This window comes from Kogia breviceps, chromosome 14 (assembly GCF_026419965.1).
Source record: "Kogia breviceps isolate mKogBre1 chromosome 14, mKogBre1 haplotype 1, whole genome shotgun sequence".
NCBI classification, from domain to species: Eukaryota; Metazoa; Chordata; class Mammalia; order Artiodactyla; family Physeteridae; genus Kogia; species Kogia breviceps.
The window spans coordinates 33,304,837-33,331,000 of NC_081323.1; the positions used below are offsets into that span (position 1 = coordinate 33,304,837).

Sequence of the window (26,164 nt, forward strand, 5' to 3'; positions counted from 1 at the left end):
ATTTAATATTCTTTTTATATATCACAAACTGGAGCATTGCTCATAAAATGAATGAATTGAGGATGTTTTGGAAGCAGGCTATCGTGGGTTCAAGTCCTGGTTCCACCACATCTTACCATCATGACCTTGGACAAGTTCTTTCAGACCTCTGAGCTCTGGATTTCTCATCTGTTAAATGGATCAGGTACTATGTGCTATCTTCAGGATTTGCTGGGAAGGCAGAGTAAGCAAACGTGTAAATCACTCAGCACTGCCCTCAGTTCTGCTTGCAAAAACCCCCAGACATCTTACTCTCAATTTTAGCCCAAATTAAATTGGTAACATCTATTTGAAATTTTGTTAGCTCATTGTAAAGGTAACTGTTGCCAACCTGGATTATCTTATCCAAGGAAAACAGTTGACTGATGAATTTTTCCATAGTTCAGCTTCTTAGCTGTATTTGCTATCCACCACAACAGGAAAACATTTAAGATTTACAGTTCAGGGCTTCCCTGGTGGCGCAGTGGTTGAGAGTCCACCTGCTGATGCAGGGGACATGGGTTTGTGTCCCGGTCCGGGAGGATCCCACATGCCGCGGAGCGGCTGGGCCCGTGAGCTATGGCTGCTGGGCCTGTGCGTCTGAAGCCTGTGCTCCGCAACGGGAGAGGCCATAACAGTGAGAGGCCCGCGTACCGCAAAAAAAAAAAAAAAAAAAAAAAAAGAATTACAGTTCATGCTGTTTAAAAGGTATAGTGAAACCTTGAAGTAATTCAATCTAGTATTTGAGAAAAAATCAACTTGTTATCAATATTTTACCGAGTTGTTTTAAAATTCCCGGTGACCTAGCCCCCTTTATTTTGCTACCGCTGTGGTCAATCTGTTCATAATCTCTGTAGCCCCCATAGCTCCAATATCATATAACTACTAACTACAGGAGGATCTTGAGAAACCTCCATACAGTATAACCATTTATAAAGTAGTAAAAATATGAATTTGACTTCTGTGGGCAATTATTTTTGGTACTCAGTTATTATTAGTGCTCTAGTTATCACGGGAAGTGTGTAAAACATAATAGGTAACTGTTTGCAGAATTTGCTTCAAGAAATGATTGGAAAATGTGATCTGTATAAGAAGACATTTTGGGGCTTCCTTGGTGGCGCAGAGCCATGGCCGCTGAGCCCGCGTGTCTGGAGCCTGTGCTCTGCAGCGGGAGAGGCCACAACAGTGAGAGGCCCGTATACCGCAAAAAAAAAAAAAAGAAGACATTTCAATTTGCGTATGGCTATTGGCTTTTAAGTACCTTACTGTTTTTCTCCTGATGTTCCCACAGTTAATTCTTTTCCTAATTGATGTCTATGCTCTCTCTCTATCTATCTGTCTCCCTGGCAGTCTTTTCCCTATAAAAGGACCCATCTGTCTAAGGTAGAGATTCTCCATTTTTATGTACTAATCAGTGGCTAAGCTGCATGGGGTAGGCATGCTTCTCATTTAGAAGTCTCCTTTAACTCTGCTTTTCCCGTACAGTGGTGTTTTGTTTGCTTTCCTTCAAGTAAAATATGTTCTCTTCATCCTGAATTCAAGCACTCCTAAAGTATGTCTAATTTATAATCATAGTCATAGAGCAAAGAATACATTTTAAACTTGCTAATCCATAATGATTAAAAATCGTACTTGACAAACCAGTGTTCTTTGTCATATTTAACTACATATAGAGAATAAGAGAGTGAAAAAAGCTCTGTCAGAAAAGTGACTCATTTTCATTTGATTTATTAGACTTGAATTTGAGCGGCAACAGCGTGAAGAACTTGAGAAATTAGAAAGTAAAAGGTAAGCCACGTGGTAGGAGTCATAACACCACAGAGTGGGTGGATGCCTGTGTTGATGTCCTAGACGGAGATCACCTGTGTCTGTGTCATCTCCCTCTGGCTCTGTGTCCATCATTTACACGTCTGATGACTGTAGCTCCTTTCTCTTCAGCTGGTTAGTTTTACTTCACGTTTGAATTTTTTAAATAGTTAATCTTCAAATACTTGTGAGACGGGGGAATAGAGTCAGTAGGCAAATGAATACACTCTTTAAATGTAATACATCAAATATAGCTTGTTTAAATTTAACTAAAAAGTACTTCTTCCTTAATAATATCCTGAGTTTTAAAAAAGCCGAAAGAATGACACTTCCCCTTCTTATGCCTCCTCACTTTTTAAACATCTTTCCTTATGTTGATCAGCCATTTGTATTTCCTTTTCTAATCTGACTCTGCATGTTCTCAGTTCCCTTTTCTTTTGGTGTGTGTGTGTGTGTGTGTGTGTGTGTGTGTGTTTAATTGATTTGGAGAGCGTTTTTTAATGTGTTCTGAATGTAATTCTTTGATAAAACTAAGTAGTTTTCTTTTTTATCCTGTCCTATTTAACAAGCCAAGAAATGGACCAAGGATAAATATTAGAATAGAAAGTAAGGCTGCAGAAAATCTACACCCTTGGGCTTCCCTGGTGGCGCAGTGGTTGAGAATCCGCCCGCCGATGCAGGGGACACAGGTTCGTGTCCCTGTCCGGGAAGATCCCACATGCCGTGGAGCAGCTGGGCCCGTGAGCCATGGCCGCTGAGCCTGCGCGTCCGGAGCCTGTGCTCCGCAACAGGAGGGGCCACAACAGTGAGAGGCCCACGTACCGCAAAAAAAAAGAAAAAAAAAAGAAAATCTACACCCTGGATATTTATTTTCTAGAGTGTGGAGTTTGGATGTTACAGATGAATTAGTTTAGCTTGCAGCATCATGTATGATAGGTCTTTGGTGGGTCAGGAGATGGAGGCCGTGCATCCGTACTCTGACATGCCCTGTGTTCTTGCTTTGGAGGCCACCCCGACCTCGAAACATTGACTTAGCAAGCACCCAGTGGGGACCCTTTGCTCTCTAAGACACAACATGACATGTAATCCCCGGAATCATGCATTTAAGTATTCTAATGGAGATTGACGTTATTTTCAATGTTATGCATTAATAAACTAATATTTTGGATCATTTGGTGATTACCATTTGTCCTAAACTAGTGAATAAATGCTAAATAGCGTGTAGTTATTTGAGCTGGAACAATGAAGTGTCGATTATCTTGACATTGATATTTGACCCTGATGCAGAGGACAGCATAAGCATTTTTATTTCATGTCATTTTGTAAACGAATTTCTATTGAGTTTTAGCCTTTGGGCTGAATAAAATTATTCACATTTAAATTTAAATTGGGCACGCCTCTTTCTCTTTGAGCTCAGGGGGCTTTAAAAATTATATCATGCATAACACATTATGCTTATAGGCTCTGCCAAGAAATGATAGCAGAAGCTACTTCAGGAGATGAGGCAAATGATACGTTGGACAGTTACAGAGTAAAAAAATTAAACAGCATGCTGCTGGATATTAAAAGGAAATTGCTGTTCTCCCTCTTTTTTTTTTTAAATTTTATTTTAGTGAAGGGTGTGTGGTGTATGTCCATTTCTAGGAGGTATCAGTTTAGGGAGAAGTTAGAGCAGCATTTGAACGCAGCGATCAAATAACGATCAGTCAACGATTTGCATTTCAGAAAGCTCATAGAAGAGATGGAGGAAAAGCAAAAGTCCGACAAGGCTGCGCTGGAGCGGATGCAGCGGGAGGTGGAGACGCAGCGCAAGGAGACGGAGATCGTGCAGCTGCAGATCCGCAAGCAGGAGGAGAGCCTCCAACGCCGCAGCTTCCACCTGGAGAGCAAGCTCAAGGACCTACTGGCCGAAAAGGAGCGGTTCGAGGAGGAGAGGCTGAAGGAGCAGCAGGAGATTGAGCTGCAGAAGAAGAAACAAGAAGAGGAGTGCTTTCTCCGCGCCCAGGAAGAGCTCCAGCGGCTGCAAGAACTCAACAGCCACGAGAAGGCCGAGAAGGTTCCAATATTTCAGGAGCTGGAGCAACTCAGAAGGGAAAAAGAGGGGCAGTGCGTCAAGCTGGAGCAGGAGGAGAAGCGGCTGGAGGAGCAGGTCCTGGTCCGGCCGCTGCAGCACGGGGAGGCACAGCGCGCGGAGGAGGAGCGGCAGGACCTCCAGGGCATCCGCGCATCCCTCCTGCGGGCCAAGGAGGCCGGTGCCGAGCTGGGGGTCGATGACGGCCGGGAGCTCGAACGGGCGCAGCTGCGTTTCTTAGATTTCAAGCGAAGGCAGCTGGCCGCGTTGGCCTCCCTGGAGAAGGAGCTGGTTCAGCAGAAGGACCTCCTGACAAAGGAGGTGGAGGAAGAACGCGAAATCCTAGAGCGCTTAAAACCTGGCAGCAAGGAAGCATCGAGGTTGTTGTTAAAGAAGGACGGTGGTGTCGCAGATGTCCCCCACGCGGCTGGAGACGTGGAGCAGATCACGCCGGCAGAGGGGAGGCTACAGTGTAAGGAGCGCCAGCTCCAGTGTCTCCTGCAGCATCACTTGCCGAGGCTGCTGGAAGAGAAACAGAGAGCCTGTGAGATCCTCGACCGAGGTCCTCTCGGCCTAGACAACACTCTCTACCAAGTGGAGAAAGAGATGGAAGAAAAGGAAGAGCAGCTCGCGCAGTTCCAGGCCAGAGCCAGCCAGCTGCAGAAGCTGCAGGCCACCTTCGAGTTCACGGCCAGCGTGGCCCGTCAGGAGGAGAAGGTGAGGCGGAAGGAAAAGGAGACCCTGGAATCCCAGGAGCAGCAGCAGACAGAGGCGCTGGAGCGGGCGGTGGCCCGGCTGGAGAGGAGGCGCTCTGCCCTGCGGCGGCGCTGCGCCCGGGGCCTGGGGGCCGAGCAGCAGAGGCCGAAGCCGGCCACCTTGACCGCGGGCGGCAGCGAGCGGGCCGGGCTCTGGGCCGGCCTGGGGGCCGAGCAGGAAGCCCTGGAGAAGGACCGGGAGAGGTGAGCCGAGCCGAGGGGACGCCTGCCACGCCCTCCCCGCCCCATGGCATTAACCGGCGGGGCCGTGATGGCGTGGCTTCTATCCCTGGTGCTGTGTCTCTCACTGTTTTTTTTTTTTAAAGTAATTCTGTAGCATTTATGTTTTCTGATTCACCGGCAAATGCTTAGCCTTCTTTTCTTTTCCTTAGGATCCTTGGTTTAGAGTCACTGGCCTAAAGTTGGAAAAAAACACACAAACAGAAACAAAGCCCTTGTCCATTACCTCAGTGACCTCTGACTGTGTGTTTACTATTTGATAAACAGGGAAGACTGAGAAAGCTTCAGGCCGGATTCCCCTCCCTCCCTCCGTGCTCTCCCCAAACCCCATTCCCTTTCGTTGGCTCCTTTTCCCTCTGCTGCCCTTTCCCTCCCCTTCCTCCCTCTTTCCTCCCCTCCCCCTCCTGTCTTCTCTGGGACCTTGACCAGCACTTGTTCACAGGTTCCATAGACACTGATTTCCACAGCTGGCAGCGAACTGAAAAACAGCCCTCCTCCCACCCACCCCTGCTGATTCTCAGCGTTTGAGAATCCAGAGGGACACCTCAGGATTCTGTATTAAAAAATAAACAAGTAAAGCTCTCTAGATGTTCCAAACATGGTGGTCTATCCAGGCATGTTAGGTCATGATTCACTGAAATTATTTTCGATGTTGTGAACTAGGAAGTAGCACTGTTTCCATGTAAAGGAAGAATATTTCTCTTCCTCTACCTGTTGCCTGTCACTGTGCTTCTCAGAGGTAGGATCTCAAGACAAATAAATACATGAACTGGAGGATGCTTTTTCTGCTAACCCTGCAGACGTGATGCCAAGACTCAGAGAGACTGGCGGCCGTCTATTGTGCAAACGTCATCAGATTTGGTGTCCTGCAAGGGGGCTTTGTGCCCTTCCCAACGCCTTCCTGCCCTGCTGGCCTTGGGCAGGCTCTTGCATCTTGGGGCTGCAGTGTCCTTACCCTCATGAGGAGGGCATGGGCCTGTGCATTTTCTTTAGTTCCAGACCCTTTGGTCTGTTGAGATCTTAACTGAAGCCCAGGTTATGGGGGCCTGGAATGCTGCCCCCTCCCCAGGAGCCCTCCCCTCACAGCACCTCCCAAGGGGCTGCAGCAGAAGCCCGGACTGCTGGCCTCTAGGAGCCCAGCTTGACATTGGCAGAGGCCTGGGATCCATGCGGATGACAAGGCAAGACCTACTGGGAGGTGTTGCCTGAGCCCCTGTCCACCATCTTGCCTGAAAAGGTCAGGACAGCCTCCTTTCAAACAATCTGCTTAAACTGGATTATGTTTACCAAGCTCTCCAGTAATCCCCCCAGGCAAAACAGTGACAGATGACAATCAGAAACCATAATGCTGTGACTTCAGAGAAATAGGTCTGTGGTTTAAGAAAATGATTGTAGGTATGTTATGTAAATGAAATTGCTGGACAAAGCTCCAGCCCCAGGAAATTTAAAGCAGTGGAGGGCATGCTCTCTATTTGTATCCTGCGCTGTGCAGTGAGAATGCAGCAGGGGCTTGGAGCCTGATGTCCTGGCTTTTGTCAACTGGCTTGGCTCCCTGGCCATTTAGTATTAATACTCAATTATAGTGGATAAACTGTAATGATTTCCCGATGTCAACTTTTCTCCAGAAGCCACGCAAAGGAGGCTTTTAGCTTCCTGTGTTTTGATGGAGTAGACTTTGCAAAGCCCTAATTCAGGCCAGCAAATTCGGAGTGCTTTGCTCTGGCTTTGATGGTCCTGCAGCTTTCTGGGGGTATTGGTGTTGTGTCTTTTTATCTCTCTGGGTTCTCATGGCTGAGCCAGGGCCCGCCGTGCACCCTGAGCTGACCTCTTGTGAATTTCCAAAGTGCCAAATATCAAATTCACGTGGAGCCAGATTGGACCAACGGTGCACTGCACTTGGCTTTCCCTGTCAGCTTGCTTTATGAGCAAGATTTAATCATTTTCTTTCTTCTTTCTCCTTGATGGTTGATGGGACAAGTGTCAGGCAGTTAGAAAGCGGTAGAGTTGCATCTCGAATCCAGCTTGTGCCCACTTTGTCCTCCTGTCTGCTGACGACAGAGCCACTGCTGGGCAGACCAGTTCTTCCCGTGTGCTGCGACCCTTTCCATGCAAGGCCCTGCTGTCCCTCGCCATGTATAGAAATCCTTCTCAGCCCTCAGGGCCCCACTGGCGCCTCTTTGCTGTGTGGAGTCCTTCCCATTGCTCAGTCCTGAAGGATGTCTTTGAACAACGCCGTAGGCGTCATCTTAATTACAAACATTGGCCACCACCTACTTGCATTGGCTCATTTCCTTACCATCTCTGAGATTCTGTGTTAACCTTGTTCCCTGGTTCTTTGCCCACCACCTGGCCCCTGACATCACTCCTCTGTGCTCAGTCCTTCCTCCTTCAGGAATACTGCGTGCTCTTCAGGCTGATGCTCAGTAATCGGTAGATAGATGAAAGGCTGAGTTCAGCTGGGCATTGTCTCCCGCGGACCCAGGAGCGCCTACCCAGGTGATCCCATAATCACATTTCCGAGAGCCAAGAAAGACCTTGGCTTTTCACGTTCAGGATAGAGCAGTCAAATCACTGCTGGTGATACCAGAGAGCTGGCAGTGTTGTGGTGTGTCACCATCTGAAACCAGACTCTCTGAATTTTGGACCCGAAGGGATTTGGAGAGACTAGTTGACTCTCTCATTTGATACATGAAGAAATTGAGACCCAGGTGTCATTAACAGTGAGTGGGCTGCAGCCCCTAGATGGTGTTCTGTGGGCCAAATTTACTGGCAAGTTTGGCCCTCTAGCCTGATGGCCCTGGATTCAGTCATGCCTGGGCCAGTGGGAGACCAGCCATACACACACTCGACCTTATATTAGACGTATCATCTGTCGTTGGAAATAAATGTTTGGTTCCACAGCTCATGGTTTCTATTAACTTCTCTAGATACTCAGCCTGCTTTCCTAGGTCTCTCTTGCCTGTTTCTGTTTTCCACACCCACTGCCTTAGCTAAAGCGGATTCCTGGTTTTTGTGGCTTAGTCCCTTTGTTTCTGCACCTGGAAAACCACTCACTGTCATTTCCAAATGCCAAATTCCCACTGGCCTGTGAAGACTCAACTTAGAACTGCCTTGACCATGAAGGTTCTCCTACATTGGCAGTTTAAAAGAATTCCTTAAAGCAGAGATCTCTTTTGTCAAATACAGATACTTATTGGGATCTGATATGTAGGCTACAACCAACTGTTTTGTTGAAGCTGGGTTTGGGACTCAGAATCCTGCACATCTAGCTCTGAGAATTTGCTGAGCACAGTGGGAATATCTTTGCCCTTGATGGTAGAACTCTCTCCAACTTTTGGGTGCCTGTAGCACTTGTCCTGCACCGCTCTTGTGGCCTGTTATCACCGTATACCTTGTCTTATGGGGATGTGGTACCTTTTCTACTGCAAGGTAAAGCTCTTTGCACAGTTTTGGTCTGGATCTCCCATGGTTTCTAGGGAAGACTCTCAGGAGATACTGTTAATGAGTGAATTCACATAACTTCCATCTCTGTAGGTTAGAACATGAAATACAGCAGTTGAAGCAGAAGATCTCTGAGGTCGATGGTGTTCAAAAAGGGCATCGTGGGACCTTGGAAGGAAAACCTGCTTCTTCCAGCTTGCCATCCAGTGCTGAAAAGTCTTACCTGGTCCCCCTGATGGATGCCAGGTACTGGACATTAAACTGATGCCATGCCTATTTCTGATGTGATTTAATGACTCACAGTACCTTATATTGGCCAGTTTGCATATGGAGGGCTCTATCAAAGGTGATAAGCAGTACTTGTCCCCACGACATGCTTTGTCCTGATCAGCTGCTGCATGGCCCGTGGTGGGGTGAGATGTCCTATAAAGGGCCCAAGACCTGAGACCTGACCAGCCAAATCTAAGGAATACTGGTGCAAGTAGTTTGTGTGAGAAGGTGGAATTAAAAGGTTCAGGGAAACCAGTTCATCCAGAAAGAAGTGATACAAGGCTAGGTTGAGAGGAACAAAGTAGAGTTAATTGAATTGTACCAAGAAGGACCTTGTGCTGACAAATAATTTATAGAAGCCATTGATTACAAATAGATGAAGTCTGTCACAAAGACTGTACCAGTATATTCAGAATGATGATGAATAGCATAAATACAAATCTGATGTTACTATAGGAAAATGATTTTCAACTTGAGTGGCATCATGAATTGCCCTGTGGCTTAGAGCCCTCAGATAAATCAACCTAATCATTCTTTGCCTATAAGAAAATTGACTATTTTTCTCAACCCCATCTATGTCGTGGGGACATTTCAAATTGGGCAGTCCTGAGCCCTGGCTAGTAGGAGATAGGTATTCAGATATCAAAATGTACTCAGAATGGCATGAGCCTCTATGGTCCTTTAAATCTAGGTTTGCATCTTCTGTGGTGCTCGTTTAAAATTTAAGGTCCAGGGAGATTTGTCTGTAAGTGCCCTTGGCTCAGATTCAGTTGCATATGATTTTCTTTACTGAAATACTGAAAGGTAAATACTGTATTTTATTACCCTAGCTCCATTCTTTGGAGCTGTTTTACCTGTAATATTAATCTCTTTACCCAGCATATCAGAAAGTCATCTAGCTATGGTCAGTAGTACAGAAATGTGTGTAGGATTTTGCATGGGCTTAGAAAGATGCAACCAAATTTTTTATTTTTTAGTGTGCTAAGATGTAAACATGCAAAACACTTCAATTAAAATAATCCATCGAACTCATTGTCTGTAGAACTGGGGTGGGGAGCCTAGAACTGAGAAAGCCTTGCCTTTGGGCGGCCTGAGCCACTAGAAAGATTTTGATGGAACCCAAATTCTCTCCTTCCCTGGTTCCTCTGGGTGGATGGTTGTACTTCATACAGTTTCCCCTGTATCGTATTGGGTACCAGCTGTTTCCCCTGTATCGTATGGGGGTACCAGATATTCGGTTGACAACTATTTCTGGCTTCAGCCATCTTGACCCTTCGCCAGGCATTTTGGAAGGTCTAGAGACCTTTAAAATGTGGTATCTCATGGCCGGGTGCAGTGACAAGACAGAGCAGGAATGACGTGAGACATTGTTCCATCCAATAGTGAAGGTCTGTGGAGAGTGCATCTCCTTTTTGTTTTTCCCTTTAATCCTCTGAAATGACTTTGTGTTTTGTGAGAAATAAGAATCATCGTTTTCTGTGTGAGGAAACGGAGGCTCTGTGGATGAAGTGTTGGGTAGTGATGCCTTCTGAGACCGCAGAGTCATCTGCAACCCGAGTCTGCAACTCTCCCCTGTCCTGCAGCAGGGGTTCCGCTCCGAACATAGGGAGGGATTTGGATGGGATCACTGAGTCTCCCTTCTGTTCCCAAGTTTAGGTTATTCTTCCAGGCCTCTCTTGTTTGGGGAAAACCCAGATAGTAAACACATGGCATTAGATTCCTTAGAAAGTTGACAAATGTTCCAGATCCTGACTTGGGATTACATTTGGCGTTTAGAACGAGAAGGTTCCCAGTAGCAAAGGGCATGGTAACGAAAAGATCTCAGAATGCCCTGTGTGGTTAGAAGCGGTCACGGACCCCCATCTCTTTTGCTTCCAGGATCAGTGCTTACATTGAAGAAGAAGTCCAGAGGCGCCTTCAGGATCTGCACCGCGTGGTTGGCGATGGCAGCGGTGCACCTGCTGAGACCATGAAGGTGAGCGAAGGAGCTGGTGATCTGGTTATTCGTTTTCAAGATGACCTTTGGGGCTTCCCTGGTGGCGCAGTGGTTGAGAGTCCGCCTGCCGATGCAGGGGATATGGGTTCGTGTCCCCGTCCAGGAAGATCCCACATGCCACAGAGTGGCTGGGCCCGTGAGCCATGGCCGCTGAGCCTGCGCGTCCGGAGCCTGTGCTCCGCAGTGGGAGAGGCCACAACAGTGAGAGGCCCGCGTACTGCAAAAAAAAAAAAAAAAAAAAAAGATGACCTTTCAGTGGGGAGCTGGGGGTGGTGGTTTTTATGTACTGTTTCTCAGAAAATTGAGATGCAAAATGTTGTAGAAATATTAAATATTGCTCGGGTGGAGCTTAACAGTTTATAAATAGTATTAATTCAAGAGTAACTTCATTTTTAAATTTTGAACTTCTGGGGGAAATTCTTAAGTGAATACTAAGTTTCCTAAAGTGCTTTATTTACTTTGTTTGATTTATAAAAATTCTACACGTAACACCTGTTTTCTCCAAAAATATAATCAATTTCCATAAGTATTTAAATTCACTCGATAAGTTATCCCAAGTAGAAATATAATTTTGCCTTAGAGAAGATACGTACTTGTGACAAGTTGATTTTTATCAAAATAAAGTCATTTCATTTCTACCCTGCAAATTAAGAAGTGTCCTAAGGAAATTTGCCTTTAATGTCGTTCTTCGAATTTTAAGATTAGGAATAAATGGTTCAGTTCCCTTACAGGCAGATGTATCGATAGAGTCCTGTTTACCTTGGGAATATAAATTCTCAAGAAGGGTTGTCATTGTGGAATGACAAGTATGTTTCTTTAGAATTTTGTTCTCATAAGTATTTTAATCAAATCATTTTTTCCCTCTTTATGAACATGCTATAATTTAATATAGAGGGCTTTTATTTTCTTTTCAGGATAATGAGAAACTTCACAATGGCACCATTCAACGTAAGCTAAAATATGAGGTAGGTAATGACTTTTCAGGTTGATAGGGTTGCCTTAAATTACAGCATGCTTGTGTGATTAAATTTTCTTAATGTTGAGTTGCATAATTAGAATTTCAAAGTCCCAGTGAGATTAATGGCTAATAAGCAAGGCAAGCTATTATATGACTTAAAATTAAATGGAATCCTGCTGGTTGCAAACTGCTTTTTAAATTTATTTATCTATCTATTTATTGTTAGGTTTTTTTTTTTTTTGCAAACTGCTTTGACTTTGTTTGAATGGCGTGTAGCTGTGGTGGAGGCCCTTTGCCCAGTTTTTCATTTGTAGCAGTATCCTTTCCCTTGGTCTGCACTTAAAAGGCTGAATTATATAATCAGAATCAGATAGGGGGTTTGGAAATGAAACTGGGTACTTCTCAATGTTTTAGAAACCCTGCGTGTTTTATTGACCACGTTGGCAACGGTGCAGAGGAAGTACTCATGGTTGGGTAGCTTATTTCTCTGGTGGGTTGTCAAACCAAGGTTTGTTTGGGCATATGATTTGTAAGGCTTTACCTGTATTTTCCTCCACTGAGGGACTTGTCCTTCCCATACACTCCTAAATTAAAAAGCAAAGAAGCAAAACTAAGAGGTGGTAGAAATTTTACATCACTGAACAGAGCGAGTGGCGGAGGGGTGGGTGTCTCATGGGAGACTGGCCACCACCTTACCCTCCATCCCAACCATCCAAGAATGACACTGTCTTCCTGTGGACGTCCATTTCCTCAGCAGGTAACCTGTGAAGAGAAGGACGTTGCCTTTCATTTCTTTGTGTCCACGTGCCTGGTTTGTAGCAGGCTGGCAGTGAACCTTTCATGGTGCTGGTTGGTAGATCTCATTATGACGATCTAAGCGGGGCAGTTATAAAGAAGGATTCCAGTGAAACAAACCAAGAGGCCAGAGAAACATGCATGAGGTTAGAATACTTGTCAGTTTCTGATTTGCTTTAAGTCTGCCCTGATTACTCTTACTTGCCCATTGGAAAATTGCATCAAAGGTCTTAGGGTTTATTTTAGAGTAAATAAAATACTAGACCAAGAAGTGGATACTGTGGATCAATCCCGTACAACGTATTTCGATCAAAATAGCTGACGATTTAAAAGATATGAAATATGGAAATTGATGCTTTGTGTGTGAATCAGGTCCTCTATTCTGAAATCATGAATCAGTCAACACGAATGGCTTAGGCTTTCGATTGAACCTCTGCATTAATCCACATGATGAAACCAATGCCCACAAGAATCTTCACGTGGAAAAGAATCGCAAAAGGTGCCACAGCCCCATTTCACCTGTTTTTGACAGAAGAGCTCTCTTGCCCCGTTGCTGTCCAAAGAAGTCACTGACTCCCCCGGCTGAGAGGAGAGGAGGAAGGTGGACCAGAACCACCACCGGATCTGGCCCGCGACCCGGAGCATCTCAGGTCCCTCTGGCCCCGCCTCAGCGCCAGGCGGAGGGGCCCACCAGCGGGGGTCTTAGCCCTCGGAGCCCCAGCCGTCACACAGCAGCAATTGTAACAGGGGTGGCTCTCAACCAGAACACGTCAATCTAGCTAAAATCTCTGTTCTTAGCAAAAGCAGCACCAGCGGTGAGGGACATTTTCAGGATGAGTCAGAAAATTTCAGTGAACCGACGACTCCTGAAGGTGAACACAGCCCGGGGGTCACGTCCAGCTGGACTTGGCTGCAACGCGCGTCCCAGGAAGTGTCTGTGCACAGTGGGAGCGAGCAGACCAGGCAGAGCCGGCTCCTCTGCCTCGTTCTCTCTGAAGGTATCTCAAGCCACAGCATCCCCCCCCCACCCCCCGAGGGCTCCGGCCTCCGAGCTCTGCCGGGAGCAGGAAGCCAGGGAGGAGGTGGCGGCCAAGGCAGTGAGCTCTCTGGGGTCACCTGTGAGTGTCAGGCCAGAGGGAAGCAGCGGGTTGGGATCTTTTTACCAGCGGGTCTCAGACCTTTACAGAGACACCAGTAGCCACCTGCTGCAGGCGGGCACGCGGGGAGCCTGTGGGACCCTGGGGGCTTGCCTCCCGTGCGGCAGCATTCATCGCGGGGCTGCTGCTTCTGAAACTCTTAACCCTGGACACGCTCTTGGAGGCACCCGGAGTGTCACCAGAAGCTCATTCTTTTCCCGTAGAAGCTCAGGTTGGCAGCAGCAGGGGAAGGGTCAGGGGCTGTTGGGTGGGCAGGGAGCCTGGTGCCCTACAGAGCCCTGGGCCTGGCCCCGCAGCTGCCGACTTTCCAGGCTCCTCGCCGGCTCCGTTTTCTGCCTAGAGGTGGAAGGTGCCAGGACGGGCTCTGTGTTTAAGCAGACACTCGTGCGATTCCCAGACCAAATACTGAAGCTTCAAGAGTGCCCTTTGAAAGGCTTCCTTGACCTGGTGGCCGGTTCCCTACCAGGACTTCGGGCGACACGAGTGAGGCCCAGGGTGTGTACTGGCTCGCTGTCGCCAACTGCGCAGAGCCTGCCCCCGGCCCGCGTGTGAGCTGCTCCACTCAGCCCCGTACGCGCTGGTTCTGAATCCCCCAGCCTCCGTGGGCCTGCTTCGCGCTCTGCCCCTCTCTGGGCTACAGGAGATTCAGAGCGGCTTTGGTGGGCAGAATGTTTGACTCCTGGGCTCTGCAGGGAGTCTCCTGCTCACCGCGCTTACCTACGGCAGACACCTCTGTCAGCAGATATGCCGGGACCTCCTGTGTGTCCTGACGTCTGAGGCCGATGCCGCCGCCTGCACCACCCGTCCTTTGTTCCAGCTCAAGATCTGGTCCAGCTTTTCCTTGATTGGAAGGCGGAAATCCCTGATTTAGTTTTGGCAAATGGAGCTCAGTTGTCATCCAGGTTCCAGAATACCCTGGTCGACCTGATTTATTTCCTTCACGGAAACCTGGACGTGGAATGCCCCATCTCTGGTGGAGGTTCAGCTCTTGCTCTACACGACGGTCAGAGTCGAGGGTGGCTCTGGCCCAGGCCACTGCCCGTTGCTGGTCCTCCCGAACACCCACGCCGTCCTGGTGAGGGAAGACTGCGTGTTCTGCCCTCAGAGTGGCTCTCTGAGCTCGCCGCCTCCAGGGACACGGTTTGATGTGGTCAGGTGCCGAGCTTTAAGTGAATTCAGGTGTCTTGTTGTCCCAGAGATGAAAACAGCATCCGCCATCAAACTCGTCTTCTTCCCGAAACTCAGACACCTGTCAGATTCAGGAAGCAGTGCCGCCCAGCACCCCTCAGGAAGCCCAGAATGTTCAGCTGTGCACCAGCACCTTGTGTCCAGAGGGCGGCCACAATGTGGCCCCTGAGGTCTGGAAACTGACCCTCAACTCTCAGGATGAGGCTCTGTGGCTAATTGCACACTTGACAAGTCTCTAGGCAGGAGACTTGTGAAAATACTCTGCATATTTTTTGAGATCTTTCATAAAATAAACACGATGAAAGTCATCCAGGGCTATGAATATCTCACTGTAGCTAACTGATTTGAAGCTGGAAAAATGCAGTCCTCTATAAATTGAAAATGTAAATATTTTAAATATCGCCACTGAACTAAAAGTAGGTGATAGTAGAGCACTGATGAAATATCTTTATCACCACCTTGCTTCACTTTCTTGAACTTTAACCTTGTAAATTGGGTCCTCATTATTTGTGAGGTGCTGGAAGTATTTCACATTGTGCTCATGTCGACCTGTGGTTGTGTGCCTTGGAGTCTATTTCTGCTGGACACTGGCAGGCGGATTTGTGCTGCCTGAAAAGGTGTCTGGCCTGGCAGTGACCTTCTCGACGTCCTCCGTTGGCCAAGGTTAGGACAGCCTTGCCGCAGAGCACATTCGTGACACATCAGACTTCCCTGGAGGACCTGGGGGTTTACAATGCCCTCCCCTCCCTGTAACATGTAGGATGTAGGCAGCGCCCCTGCCCTGTGGGGTCTTCTTCAGGGCATTGCCTTTTCCCTTCTCCTTTCGGACTTCTGGACTGTTCCTTTCCAGCCTATGGCTTCAGCTCCTGACTCGTTGGCTTAGCTTTGACTGCCCTTCCCCTGGGCCACATGCCCCCAATGTGCCAGGCCTTTCTCTGAGCTTTGGTGGTCCTCTCCTAGAGAGACTCTTAGCTCCGGGGTAACTTTCCAGGCTGCCGTGCGCTGTCTTATCAGATAGAGACCACGTCGCTGGCATCTGGCGCTTCCCTGGTGGCCCTCCCGCCTGCCTCTCAGCCGGCTCATCCTCCTTCACCCCCGACCACAGGGTCCCGCTGGCCTCGCTTCTGAGAGCAACTCATGCCCGTGTCTGCCTCAGGTCGGGCTCCTCTCCCCACCGGTACTACCCAGGAGCCAGCTGCCCTCCTCCTTGTAAGAGGCTGGAAGCTGGGCTCTTCAGAAATCTCTCCCTTCTCTGGTTGACCCCTTCCTTTGTCCCCGCTGCTGTTCATATTCCTGGGAGGAGTCGGTGACACGTTTTGTACTGCATCGGACCCTGGGTTGCTCTGCGCACCTTCTCCTGATTCTCAGGTATGAATGTCCTGCTAGCTTCCGGAGTCTCAGGAGGAAGGGGGCCACCTCCCCCTGGCCCTGTCCTTCACTTCAGCCAGGTTAATGGCAGCTGCGCTGCAGTGCGTCCGCGCTTAGCGACTCGGCCGTTCCGCTAAGGCCTTTGTTTTAGCCTGGCCTGCAGGGGCCACTTTGTGTTCTGGTCAGATATTTACACAACGTGCAATATAATGTTGTAGCCCCCCCTTCACTTCTGTTCCTCGTCCGTGATGGGGCCAGGGCCAGGGCTGACCCTTCCAGGGACTGACCGTCTCCCTTTGGTCAGGAAATGCAGGTCTTCCCTCTCTTCCCCATCAGCGCTGACAACAAGCTACCGAACTTGCGCCAAGTTTCCAGCATTGGTTTTCCTCTCCCCAGGTTCTGGGGAAGTGAGCGGGGAGAGGCAGGACCCGGGAGAGTGCGTCAGGGTCCACACTGCTGGCCGCAGCCTGGTTTGCGGTGGCCAAGTGGAGCTTTTTGTCTTTTTGAGGCGGTAGAATTCAAATGTTTTTACCTTTTCATGTGGAGCCTGTTTTTACCTCTTCAGCAACACCCTCCTCTCCCAATACACACAGACACACACACACACACACACGCACCCTGTTGCCTTACACACGGAGGCTTTTGAGTCTGTGATAAGGACATTATTACAATTAGTTAGCTTGTCACCTGCTTGGCTGGTGGATCTTCTACCACAGAAAACATTTCCAAAATGAACCACAATAGTCTTCTAATACCTTATCCATAATATTTCCCCTAATTTAAATTGAGTATTTTCTCGTGTGTTCTTGATAAGAAGAACGGAATGAATGATCATGAAGAGTGGAGAGAGTGGAGTTTAAGATGCCAGCAGAGGGATACCTTGGTTGGAAAGGAAACAGTACATAGGCAGTCCACAATTTTAACAGAGTGATACATATTTAACAGACAGACCTGCTCGTCCTCATAAGTAAAGAAGCAGAATCCTACTGTGTTATAAATGATGTTCTTTAATATTGTCCATAGACGGAGCATGCAACGAAAGTGGGCATTGCATACAGATCATATTATCGGTTATGACTTGTTCAGTCTGCTTTATGGTCCAAGTAGCCCGAGATGAGGGCTGCATTCTGCTCTCACTACAAAACAGAAGCAGCCGCCTCTGGGCAGTTCAGATTTCACACGTCACTTCTTTTCACCTAAGCATACTTTTTACCTTGAGATCAAATACGGTCCTGATACGAGAATTTGATTTGCCATCATGAAGTGAGTATTAAGGTGGTCATGATGCCTGGAGAAGCCAGTGGAGTGGTGTGCATGCCCTTGTCCTCCGTGGCTTCAGTCCTAGGGCCTCTCTGGCACACGGGCTCATTCTCTGGGGTTCTGAGCCGGGACACTGCTGCGGCGGAGCAGGCGTGGCAGCCTCAGCGTCTAGCCTGAAGTACCATCTGCTCAGTTGTAACGAGTTCCTGTATCAGAAAGAAATAGGTTCACACATACTTTATTATGTGGCGTCTTGCACTGTCGTAATATAGGCGTAAGCGTTCACATGGTGGAGCTTGTTAATGCGTTCTAGACAATACCTCTTTGAGGCCTTTTGAAACAGTGATTTCATCTGAATTTGATTAAAATCCATTTTGCTCACAGCTGCCTGTTGTGCAGACTTGTGGTTGGCAGGGTGAATTTATTTCGTGTTTGTTGAAAAACATTTCAAAACAGTTTGTCTCCCTGTTCTCATTACTTAAAAAAATGTGTGTGCATCCTTTGGAGAGAATGCTTATGCCTTCCAGTGGTAGTAATTACAGTGATTTTTATTTACATGCTTTAGATGAATGATGAATTACAGTTTTGAATGATAAATAGATTAGAGCACTTTTATTAAAGCTTCTCAGATGGTCTTGTTGGACTGACCAGTTTCTAATGAAGTCGTTTTGTTAATTTAGTTACACGGCTTCCACTATTCACTTTAGTTGATACTGCTTCCTTCCTTAACGTATCTTTTGTGATAGATGTTATATCAGTCAGCTATTGCCAAATGCAAGCAACCCTCAAAATTTTAGTGACATACCAAAAAAAAGCTTTTATTTCTCACTAAAGGTTTGCAAGTAAATCGAGGCAGCTCTGCTTTAGGCTAAGGTCATCTGCAGGTCAGCTAGTTTGGTCTGCACCACCTGCCTCATTTTGGATCCATGTGGGAAGGGCAGTGGCCGTATCATGTCAATGACAGAAGCACGGAAAGGCAACCACGCATCATGTCTGCTAACATCCCCTTGGCCAGCGCAAGTGACACACGCAAGTCCAAAGTCAAGGGTCAAGGGTAGTGTACACTCCATTCACCAAGAAGCCATGGCAAGAATATCTGCTCCTCCTCCTCCTCCTATGGCTACAAGGGAGAGAGAATTGGGACCACACACAGATGCATTGGGTCAGGGTTCCCAAGGTTCTACTGAAGATAAATTCAGATAAAACCTGTAGGACCGCTCCCTTATGGAAGTATTGAGTCCTAGTTTCCAGTTCAGTCTTTGCTTGACACCTCCACAGGCTGATCATCACCTGTCTCTGAAGCAGTTTATCCTTTGGGATCTGCTCTCGTTAGACCATTGTTTCCATAATCTTCCTTAATGTGACCTCCATCTGCAGTCTGTCCATCTGTGGCGCCCTCAGTCACAGAGTAGAACAAGTCTGTTTCACAACTGTGTTACATCACAGCCCTTCCAAGAACACAGTGCACTCTCTCTCACCTCCTCGGAGTTTTCTTCTTTACCTCCAACACTCTTTGGTCACCCTGCTGGTTCTTACACAACACGGATTCCAAACCACCACCATCCAGTCTCTTTTTAAGGATGCACCCTTGTAATTTTTAAAAAAACCTCCTTTATATGGAATGGAACGGAATACAGTTGGTGAGAAGGAAAGAGATTCTATTATAAATCACTACTCACGTTTTCTTCTGCCATCTTGTTAAAACCTTCTGTTGCTGAAGATGCAGTGGACTACAGCGGTAACAGCCCTGACCACCCTTTATATTGTGGTTTACAGTGTGCAGAGTTCTTTCCTATGTATTGTTTCTCTGGAGCCTCACAATGATCCTCCCAGGATGGGCGAATTGTTACCGAGTTCCATTTTGTATCTGAAAGGATCACTGATTGGGAATTGGAACTCAAACCCAGACCTTACTCCAGAATGTATGTTCTTTCCACAATGCCAGAGTCACCTTCTGGTCATGGTTATTCTTGACATTGCCTGAATACATTTTTTTGTTGTTGATTTGGTTTTTTTCGTAGGAATGAATAATTGATTGGAAGAACTGTTGATTTTTTTCCGACTTGTAACTTTTTTCTTGGAATTTCTAGACATTAAATATTATTTCTCTTTATGAGTTTTGTTTTTCAAGAATTGCCTTACAAGTTTCTTTGCAATTCCATCGTTTCTTCGTACGCCTTATGTCTCCTTTTAGCTCTCTACATTTTAGCTCTTACAGAAGAAAAGCGTGGGCATAATCATTGTGGCAGTACAGTACAGATAACCTTGTGTGCTCGAAGTTGCTCCTTTAGTTGGAAGATTAAACAATATGCTCTACAGAAACCTGATAAAGAGAATCCCCACCAATCCCCTACCCCCACTTCAGTTTTGCCTGGACCTGAGAATTCAGTACAGTTCTCAGCAGAAATCAGTGAGTGACGATGAGTGGTATTTTTCTTGGGTCATTTAAGACATTGTAGAACCAGGAGGGAGATCAGCTGGTTTTCCCTCCTCAGGTCCTCAACTGCCTAGGCTCAAGTTTGGTAACAAGAGCCACATGACAGCTACTGCCACATTTGTACTAGACCTGTTATTTAGTCTTTTTAAAAATCATCCATCTAACGATGGGTTATCCAGAGACAATGGCCATTAAAGTTCTTTTTGGTCTAGAGGAAGATGGGGACATTTTTAATAGCTTCAAGTTGAAACATTCATCAGATCATTCAGTATTTCCAAACCTTGAAACAATATTGATCAGTCAACTCAGATCTACATGGATGAAATAATCTACTTTTAGTGAGAATCACAGATTCGAATTTACTGGAAGGCCAGTAAACTCAGGATATTCCACAAGCATTTATATCCAACACAGTTTGTCATTTTCTGGGTAATTTACCCTTGGTAACATATAGATGTAGATACATATCAAAAGGAAAGAAATACTCCTTTATTTGAAAACCCATATTTCTGTTTCCTGGTGTGCGTCTTTTAAACTCACTTTAAAATGAGAGGCAGTTCATGGTGGTTCTACATGTCGGGCTGTTGTTCAGTCCTGACCCAGACCTGGAGCAGATGTGCCATGTGTCTTAGCAAATCCAGGTCAGTTGTAGGTACTAAGCCTTCAAAGGTGGCGTGGGACTAGCCCCGGGACCCTTCACAGCACAGGCAGGCTTCACCTTCTGGAGAGGAATGCAAGCATGTCTTGGCTTTTTGCCACATTTGTAACGTACATCTGCTCACACAGGTTACCTTTATGCCCCGTTTCTTGTGATGTGGCTCATGTTTGAGAAGGTGATGGGTCCTCACCATCTCTGCCCCAGACCCCCATTTTCAAACTGCTGGGTCATAGTAGGTGCTTGATGCAAATAGCTCTAATTAGAACTATTACTGTGGCATGTGTGGTTGAAAAAAGAGGACTTAGAAATATGTGCTATTCTGGGAACAGAGAAAGGGGAATTCCTAGTTTTGTTAAATCTGATAAAAACCCAGGTTTGCCTGTATTTTAGAAGCAAAGCTTGGCTATTTGGCTAAGAGATCAGACGGCCGTCCTGAGCCCTGACCTTGTCATGGTTAAAGCATATACTGAATTCAGCCATCTGGTATGTGATTAGAGCATTTAGGGGAGAATGTTGATGACTCCCTTTGGAATCGGTTCACTCTGTGCCTCCGCAGTGCCGACAGCGATCCTACTGGATGTTAATGATGCTTCCTATTAATTTTCTTAATTTGCTCCTTTTGAAGGAGACAGCCTGAGTAGGAAGAGAAGATTCTAATCTGAATATTCAAAACGTAGCCTGTGTTCTGTCTGCTGCTTTTGGCTGAGGACTGGACTATAATATTTCCCCACCACTGGAAAAATAGTGAATTTGTTGATGCAGGACATTGTTTTGTTAAAAGCTATCAGAAATATATTTCTCTGTATCTTATTTTAAAAGATTTCTTTTTAAAAAGAGGACCATTTTTAAAGTCTTTATTGAATCTGTTGAAGTATTGCTTCTGTTTTATGTTTCCGTTTTTCTCGCTGCGAGGCACGTGGGATCTTAGCTCTCCAACCAGGGATCGAACCCACACACCCTGCATTGGAAGGTGAAGTCTTAACCACTGGATCACCAGGGAAGTCCCTAAAAGATATTTCTTATGTACAGGAATGTAATCCAAGTTACTAATTATGTGCTTTTCCTTGACCTTTTATTTCTAAATAGAGCCACTCTGTGATGCATTTAAAATTCCTTGACCTGTCCTACATATTTATCCAGATCTCCTGCAAGACGTGCTTCCAGACATACAGCCCTTCATGTTTCTTTACCTCCTAGCATGATGTGTCACCAGCTTCCCCTTCCAAGTTTAAGAATCTTTTTCGCTACATGTAGAGAAACTGTGACTGATTCCAAAATAAATAATTCCATAGAAGTTTAAAAGCTCTCATAAATAATGGGATATATGATACAGCACACATTTGCTTGTCTACTGTAAATCTCAAGATATTCAAAATACAGCTCGTTTCAAATAAAAAATAAATTTAGGAGACATTTATGTTAGTTTTCCTTCCTGCCCAACATAAACATAGTTTAGGAGAATGTCGGGAACCTTTCACAGTATATCCTGAGAATTCAACATTTCTCATCAAATTGACTTCAAAACATAGTGTCTAAAAATTACGTTGCAGCAGTGATTTGATGGAAGCACATACTCTTGATTTTTCTCTATACTTTTGCTCAAATGTCTTCAGATCCCTGGCTTATTCTTCAGTTATTCATTTCTGCAGGAGTTCATTTCTCTACACCGGTTAATATTTAGTTAACTGTGAAATCAGTGAGATTGAAGTAAACTGTGGTCCCAGATGTTAGTGGGAACTCTGACAATATTTCTAATCCCCAACGTGCAAAATAATGAAGAGGAGTATCCTCTTCTCAGCAATGGGTTCAGTTATTCTTCACTGTCTGGTCCTGAATGGAGCAGTGGCTCTTGTGTACCACCTAGAACCGTTTCGTGAGGTACACGTGCATGTGCTGGGATGTAAAGGGCCGTCCTGGATTTAGGTGAGCTACATAATAAGATCCAGTTTCTCCTAGGTAACTGGTCTCTACGTAATTCATATACCCAGTTAAATTATCAAAGGCAGTGATTTTTTTTCTGTAAGGGATTTATGAGCCTATGCATCAAGCAACTTTCTTTTCATTAGCAATTGATTTCACAATTATGCATTCTTAGAGAACTTTCTAGTCTTAAAATGCCTATGTAATAACCAGACCATCAGTTACAGTCTTAACCCCCTTTGAAAGCTGACATATGAAAAAAGAAGGTTAAGGTAGCGTTTGCTAACTTTAGCCTGTAATCCATCTAGAGTAGAAAAACCTTGTCTTTGTTTAAAGCTTAATGCAGTTGAGAAAAACTAAAGGTCTTAGAAGTTACAGGTACTTTGTCAAAGTTACCTTGTATTCCCAGGACTGGCACTCAGTAAAAGACATCGATGTTTGATTGTATATCCTAGGGGTGCCTATAGGGAAAGGTGTTTAGAAAGTTAAGTCTCCACTGCTTGGTTAACAGTGTACCTGGGCGGTTTTGACTGCAGTTCTTCCTCAGGAAAGTTCACAGTATTTGGATAGCAATATCTGTATATATGTTCTCCACTCAGTGACCCAGTCATAACTTTCTCATCCTGCTGTAATTATCAGTTTACTTGTCCCACAGGGCGGGACACAGCCTTGGTCACAGTTGGGTTCCTGCCACAGAGAGGAGATTTGGGAAACATGGTGTCCATTTCCACTGATGACAGAATGGGGGTTCAGCGAGGGTGGGTGACTATTCCTCAGAGACCAGCTCCGAAATCTTGGATTGAATTCTGAGTCTCCTCCAGGTGATGGCCACGTGGAACCCAAGTCCCCCTTCCGCGATTGCTTCAGGGAAGCAGTCAGTGGTGGAGAATCCACCAAGTGTGTTAAACGTGTTGGTATTGTCCTCTGCACCTTGTTGAGAACCCATAACACATGTGGTAACACACTGTTCCTAATCGATTGGAGGGGAACAGTTCCCCCCCCCCTCTCCCCATCCCCCCCCCCCTCTCCACCTACTGTGTGCCAGACATCAGCCCAGGTATTTCTTTACTTTTCTCAGTGAACTAAAGGTTTATAACGAGGGCACCCTTTCTTCTGCCAGAACGAGCCTTCTCTTCCTCCTGGAAAACTCCTATTAATCCTTGTGTACCCGGCCGCAGAGCCCCTTCTCCGGGAGGCTTTCCCATCCCCTAGCTGGGGTTGCTGCCTCTCCATTTAGGAGCACCAGACCCCTAGGGCTTTGTTCTACACCAGGCGGTGCTACCAGCACTGCTCTGGTTTATCACTCTGTGTGTCGACCGAGCCTGAAGGGGAACAATTTAATTGCTCTTCTTCCTTCCTCCTTTTCCCCATTCTTGCCCCTTAGGGGGGAGCTCGCAGCTGTGCAGAGAGAGCTCACCCAGTCAGCTGCCGCAAGGGCCTGTTCTAACCGGTAGGGAGGATCCGGCTTCCTCCTGAGGTAGAGCGGCGGGTGGGTCTTCTAAACTAGTGTTACCAGTTCTTGCTTAAAAGCCTGACAGCAGCAGCCCTTCTGTTGAGGTTGTTCTAAGCTCCTTTGCACTTCCTGACACCACAGCTCTCCACTCCCAACTCCACACACACACACACACACACACGCGTGTGCACACTCGCACTGTAGCAGTGGAGTTCCCAGGTGATTGTGTCACATGTGGAAGAGAGGTTATGTTCCTACTTGAAAAATACAGTTATAAGCATGACACAGAAGGTTTCAGAGCGAAGGCAGCAGAGCAAGGACTGCATGGCCAAACCATGAAGGCTTTGAGGTCAAAGACATTTCTTAACATTAAATGTGTTTGTTGAAAATAAATTAAAGCACTAGATTATTTCTCTGCCTTTTCACCTTCAAATAGATAAACATATCCCATGTTTCCGGAGATGTCTACACTCATAGTAACTTGGAAATAATACTGTTAGTGGATTGAAAGGTCTTTGGCAATACACGTATTGAGAAACTCCCTTTTTAGGGATTTCCGCTATGGTTTTTGACACCAAGGACAGCTAAACAGGTGCACCACTGCAGTAAAAGGAATGGTTCTTGTTTGGGGTAACCAGCCACACAGTGAAAAATTAAGATGCTCTAAAAGGCTTTGGTAACTTCATATCATGCCAATGTATTTATACTGTCAGCTCGATGAAAGCAGCCACCTGAGGCAAGTCACGTGCCTCCATGTCATCCAGAGACCTGAGCTTTCCCATGCACAGCAAACCTGGACCATTCATGCTACTACACCTGGCCGAGGATCCAAGGGTCTAGGACCCCTTTCTGCCTGAGGGAAAGGGAGCTTGTTGTCCCTGTTGTCTTTTTGGTCAAATCAGTGAGTTTACTTGTATAACCGTGGGTTTTCCATCTTCTTAAATTCTGTATATGTTGAGGTGTTTATTAGCTCAGTTTATCTCAGGTGGATGGACTTACTTTAAAATTTCATGAAAGCTACTGGGTGAGGTAAGTCAGGCAGAGAAAGACAAATATGATATCACTTATATGTGGAATCTAAAAAATAATACAAATGAATCTATATACAAGACAGAAACAGACTCATAGACAGAGAAGGCAAACTTAACGGTTACCAAAGGGGAAAAGGGGCGGGGAGATAAATTGGGAGTTTGCGATAATCAGATATAAAATAGATAAACAATAAGGATTTATGCATACACAGGGAACTATATTCAATATCTTGTAATAACCTACAATGGAAAAGAGTCTTGAAAAAATATTTACAACTGAATCACTTTGCTCTACACCTGAAACTAACACAATATTGTAAATCAACTCTAATTAAAAATAAGAGTGGATATATATGTATGTGTATAACTGATTCACTTTGCTGTACACCTGAAACTGACACAACATTGCAATAAAAAATGTTAAAAAATAAATTGATAAATAAATGTCACGCTAGCAGTATAGTGGTGATGCATGTGGGCTCTCTCGGTTAGCCTGAGTTCGAATCCTGACTGTACCACTTACCTCTAAGTTACCTGAACTCTTAAAATTTACCTAAGCTCTGAGTCCTGGGACTCTCATCTGAGAAACTGGGTTCATAATGGTTCCTGCCTCCTGGGGAGGATCACAAGGATTAAATAAAACGATGCACATAAACTGTTCAGCCCAGTTCTAGGTGATAGTATGTATTCAGTAAACGCTAACTATAATTATGATGCTAACTATAATTATGATTTTAATTATTTTATTACTGTTACTGCTTCAAAAACACATCTTCTTATGTTTTGTAAAGCCCTCCGTTAGTGTTAATGATAGGATTGTTCAGAGATTTCCTTCCGTTCACTCAGGAGAATTCCCTTCTAATTTATTTCAATGCCTCTTCCTCAAGCCCCTGGGTCTTCCACCATCCAGACCGTAGGCATTTGTCAGAGCCCAGTTGATTATTAATCAGATGCAGCCTAAGGAAAACACTGGGGATTCATTTTAACTGTGGTTTAAAGAGCTTTCCACACTACACTGCCTTATGCAAGTGCCTGGAAGTTAAAAATGAAGTGCCTTTGAATGAAATCTCCAGCTTTGGAGCTTTATGTGCAGCGGTCTGGTCATCTGTGAAGAAAAAAGAAGTTGTTCAGTGATCAAGACTTTTCAGAAAAGAATCTATCTGGTTTATACCAGATTTTTTTTTAGAGTCAGGATATATAATCTGTCCTTTTTTTTCACTTGTTCTTATAAATTGGAAGGAACATCAAAGCCAAACAACATTTGGAAGTGCTTTCGCCCTACCTTTTTAGAATGGTATCCCTAAAGAAATGGTCTTTTGTCATGAGAGAGACTTAGCATTTC

The 26,164-nt window shown here is 45.8% G+C and overlaps 1 protein-coding gene and 1 pseudogene across 5 annotated transcripts in view; both read left to right on the forward strand.

The window, feature by feature from the left end:
- The window catches only part of KIF16B (kinesin family member 16B), a 296,484-nt gene that overhangs the window by 176,641 nt on the left and 93,679 nt on the right, over positions 1-26,164 (forward strand). For 3 of the 5 annotated variants that reach the window (XM_067012363.1, XM_059037574.2, XM_067012361.1), the window contains 6 exons: positions 1,369-1,401; positions 1,753-1,806; positions 3,550-4,854; positions 8,425-8,577; positions 10,480-10,576; positions 11,512-11,562. In XM_067012363.1, coding sequence (XP_066868464.1) covers positions 1,369-1,401; positions 1,753-1,806; positions 3,550-4,854; positions 8,425-8,577; positions 10,480-10,576; positions 11,512-11,562 — 1,693 coding nt within the window. The remainder of the gene's footprint in view (positions 1-1,368; positions 1,402-1,752; positions 1,807-3,549; positions 4,855-8,424; positions 8,578-10,479; positions 10,577-11,511; positions 11,563-26,164) is intronic. The other 2 variants (XM_059037575.2, XM_067012362.1) reach the window with 1 other exon arrangement.
- LOC136792547 (uncharacterized) lies at positions 12,228-14,934 on the forward strand (annotated as a pseudogene).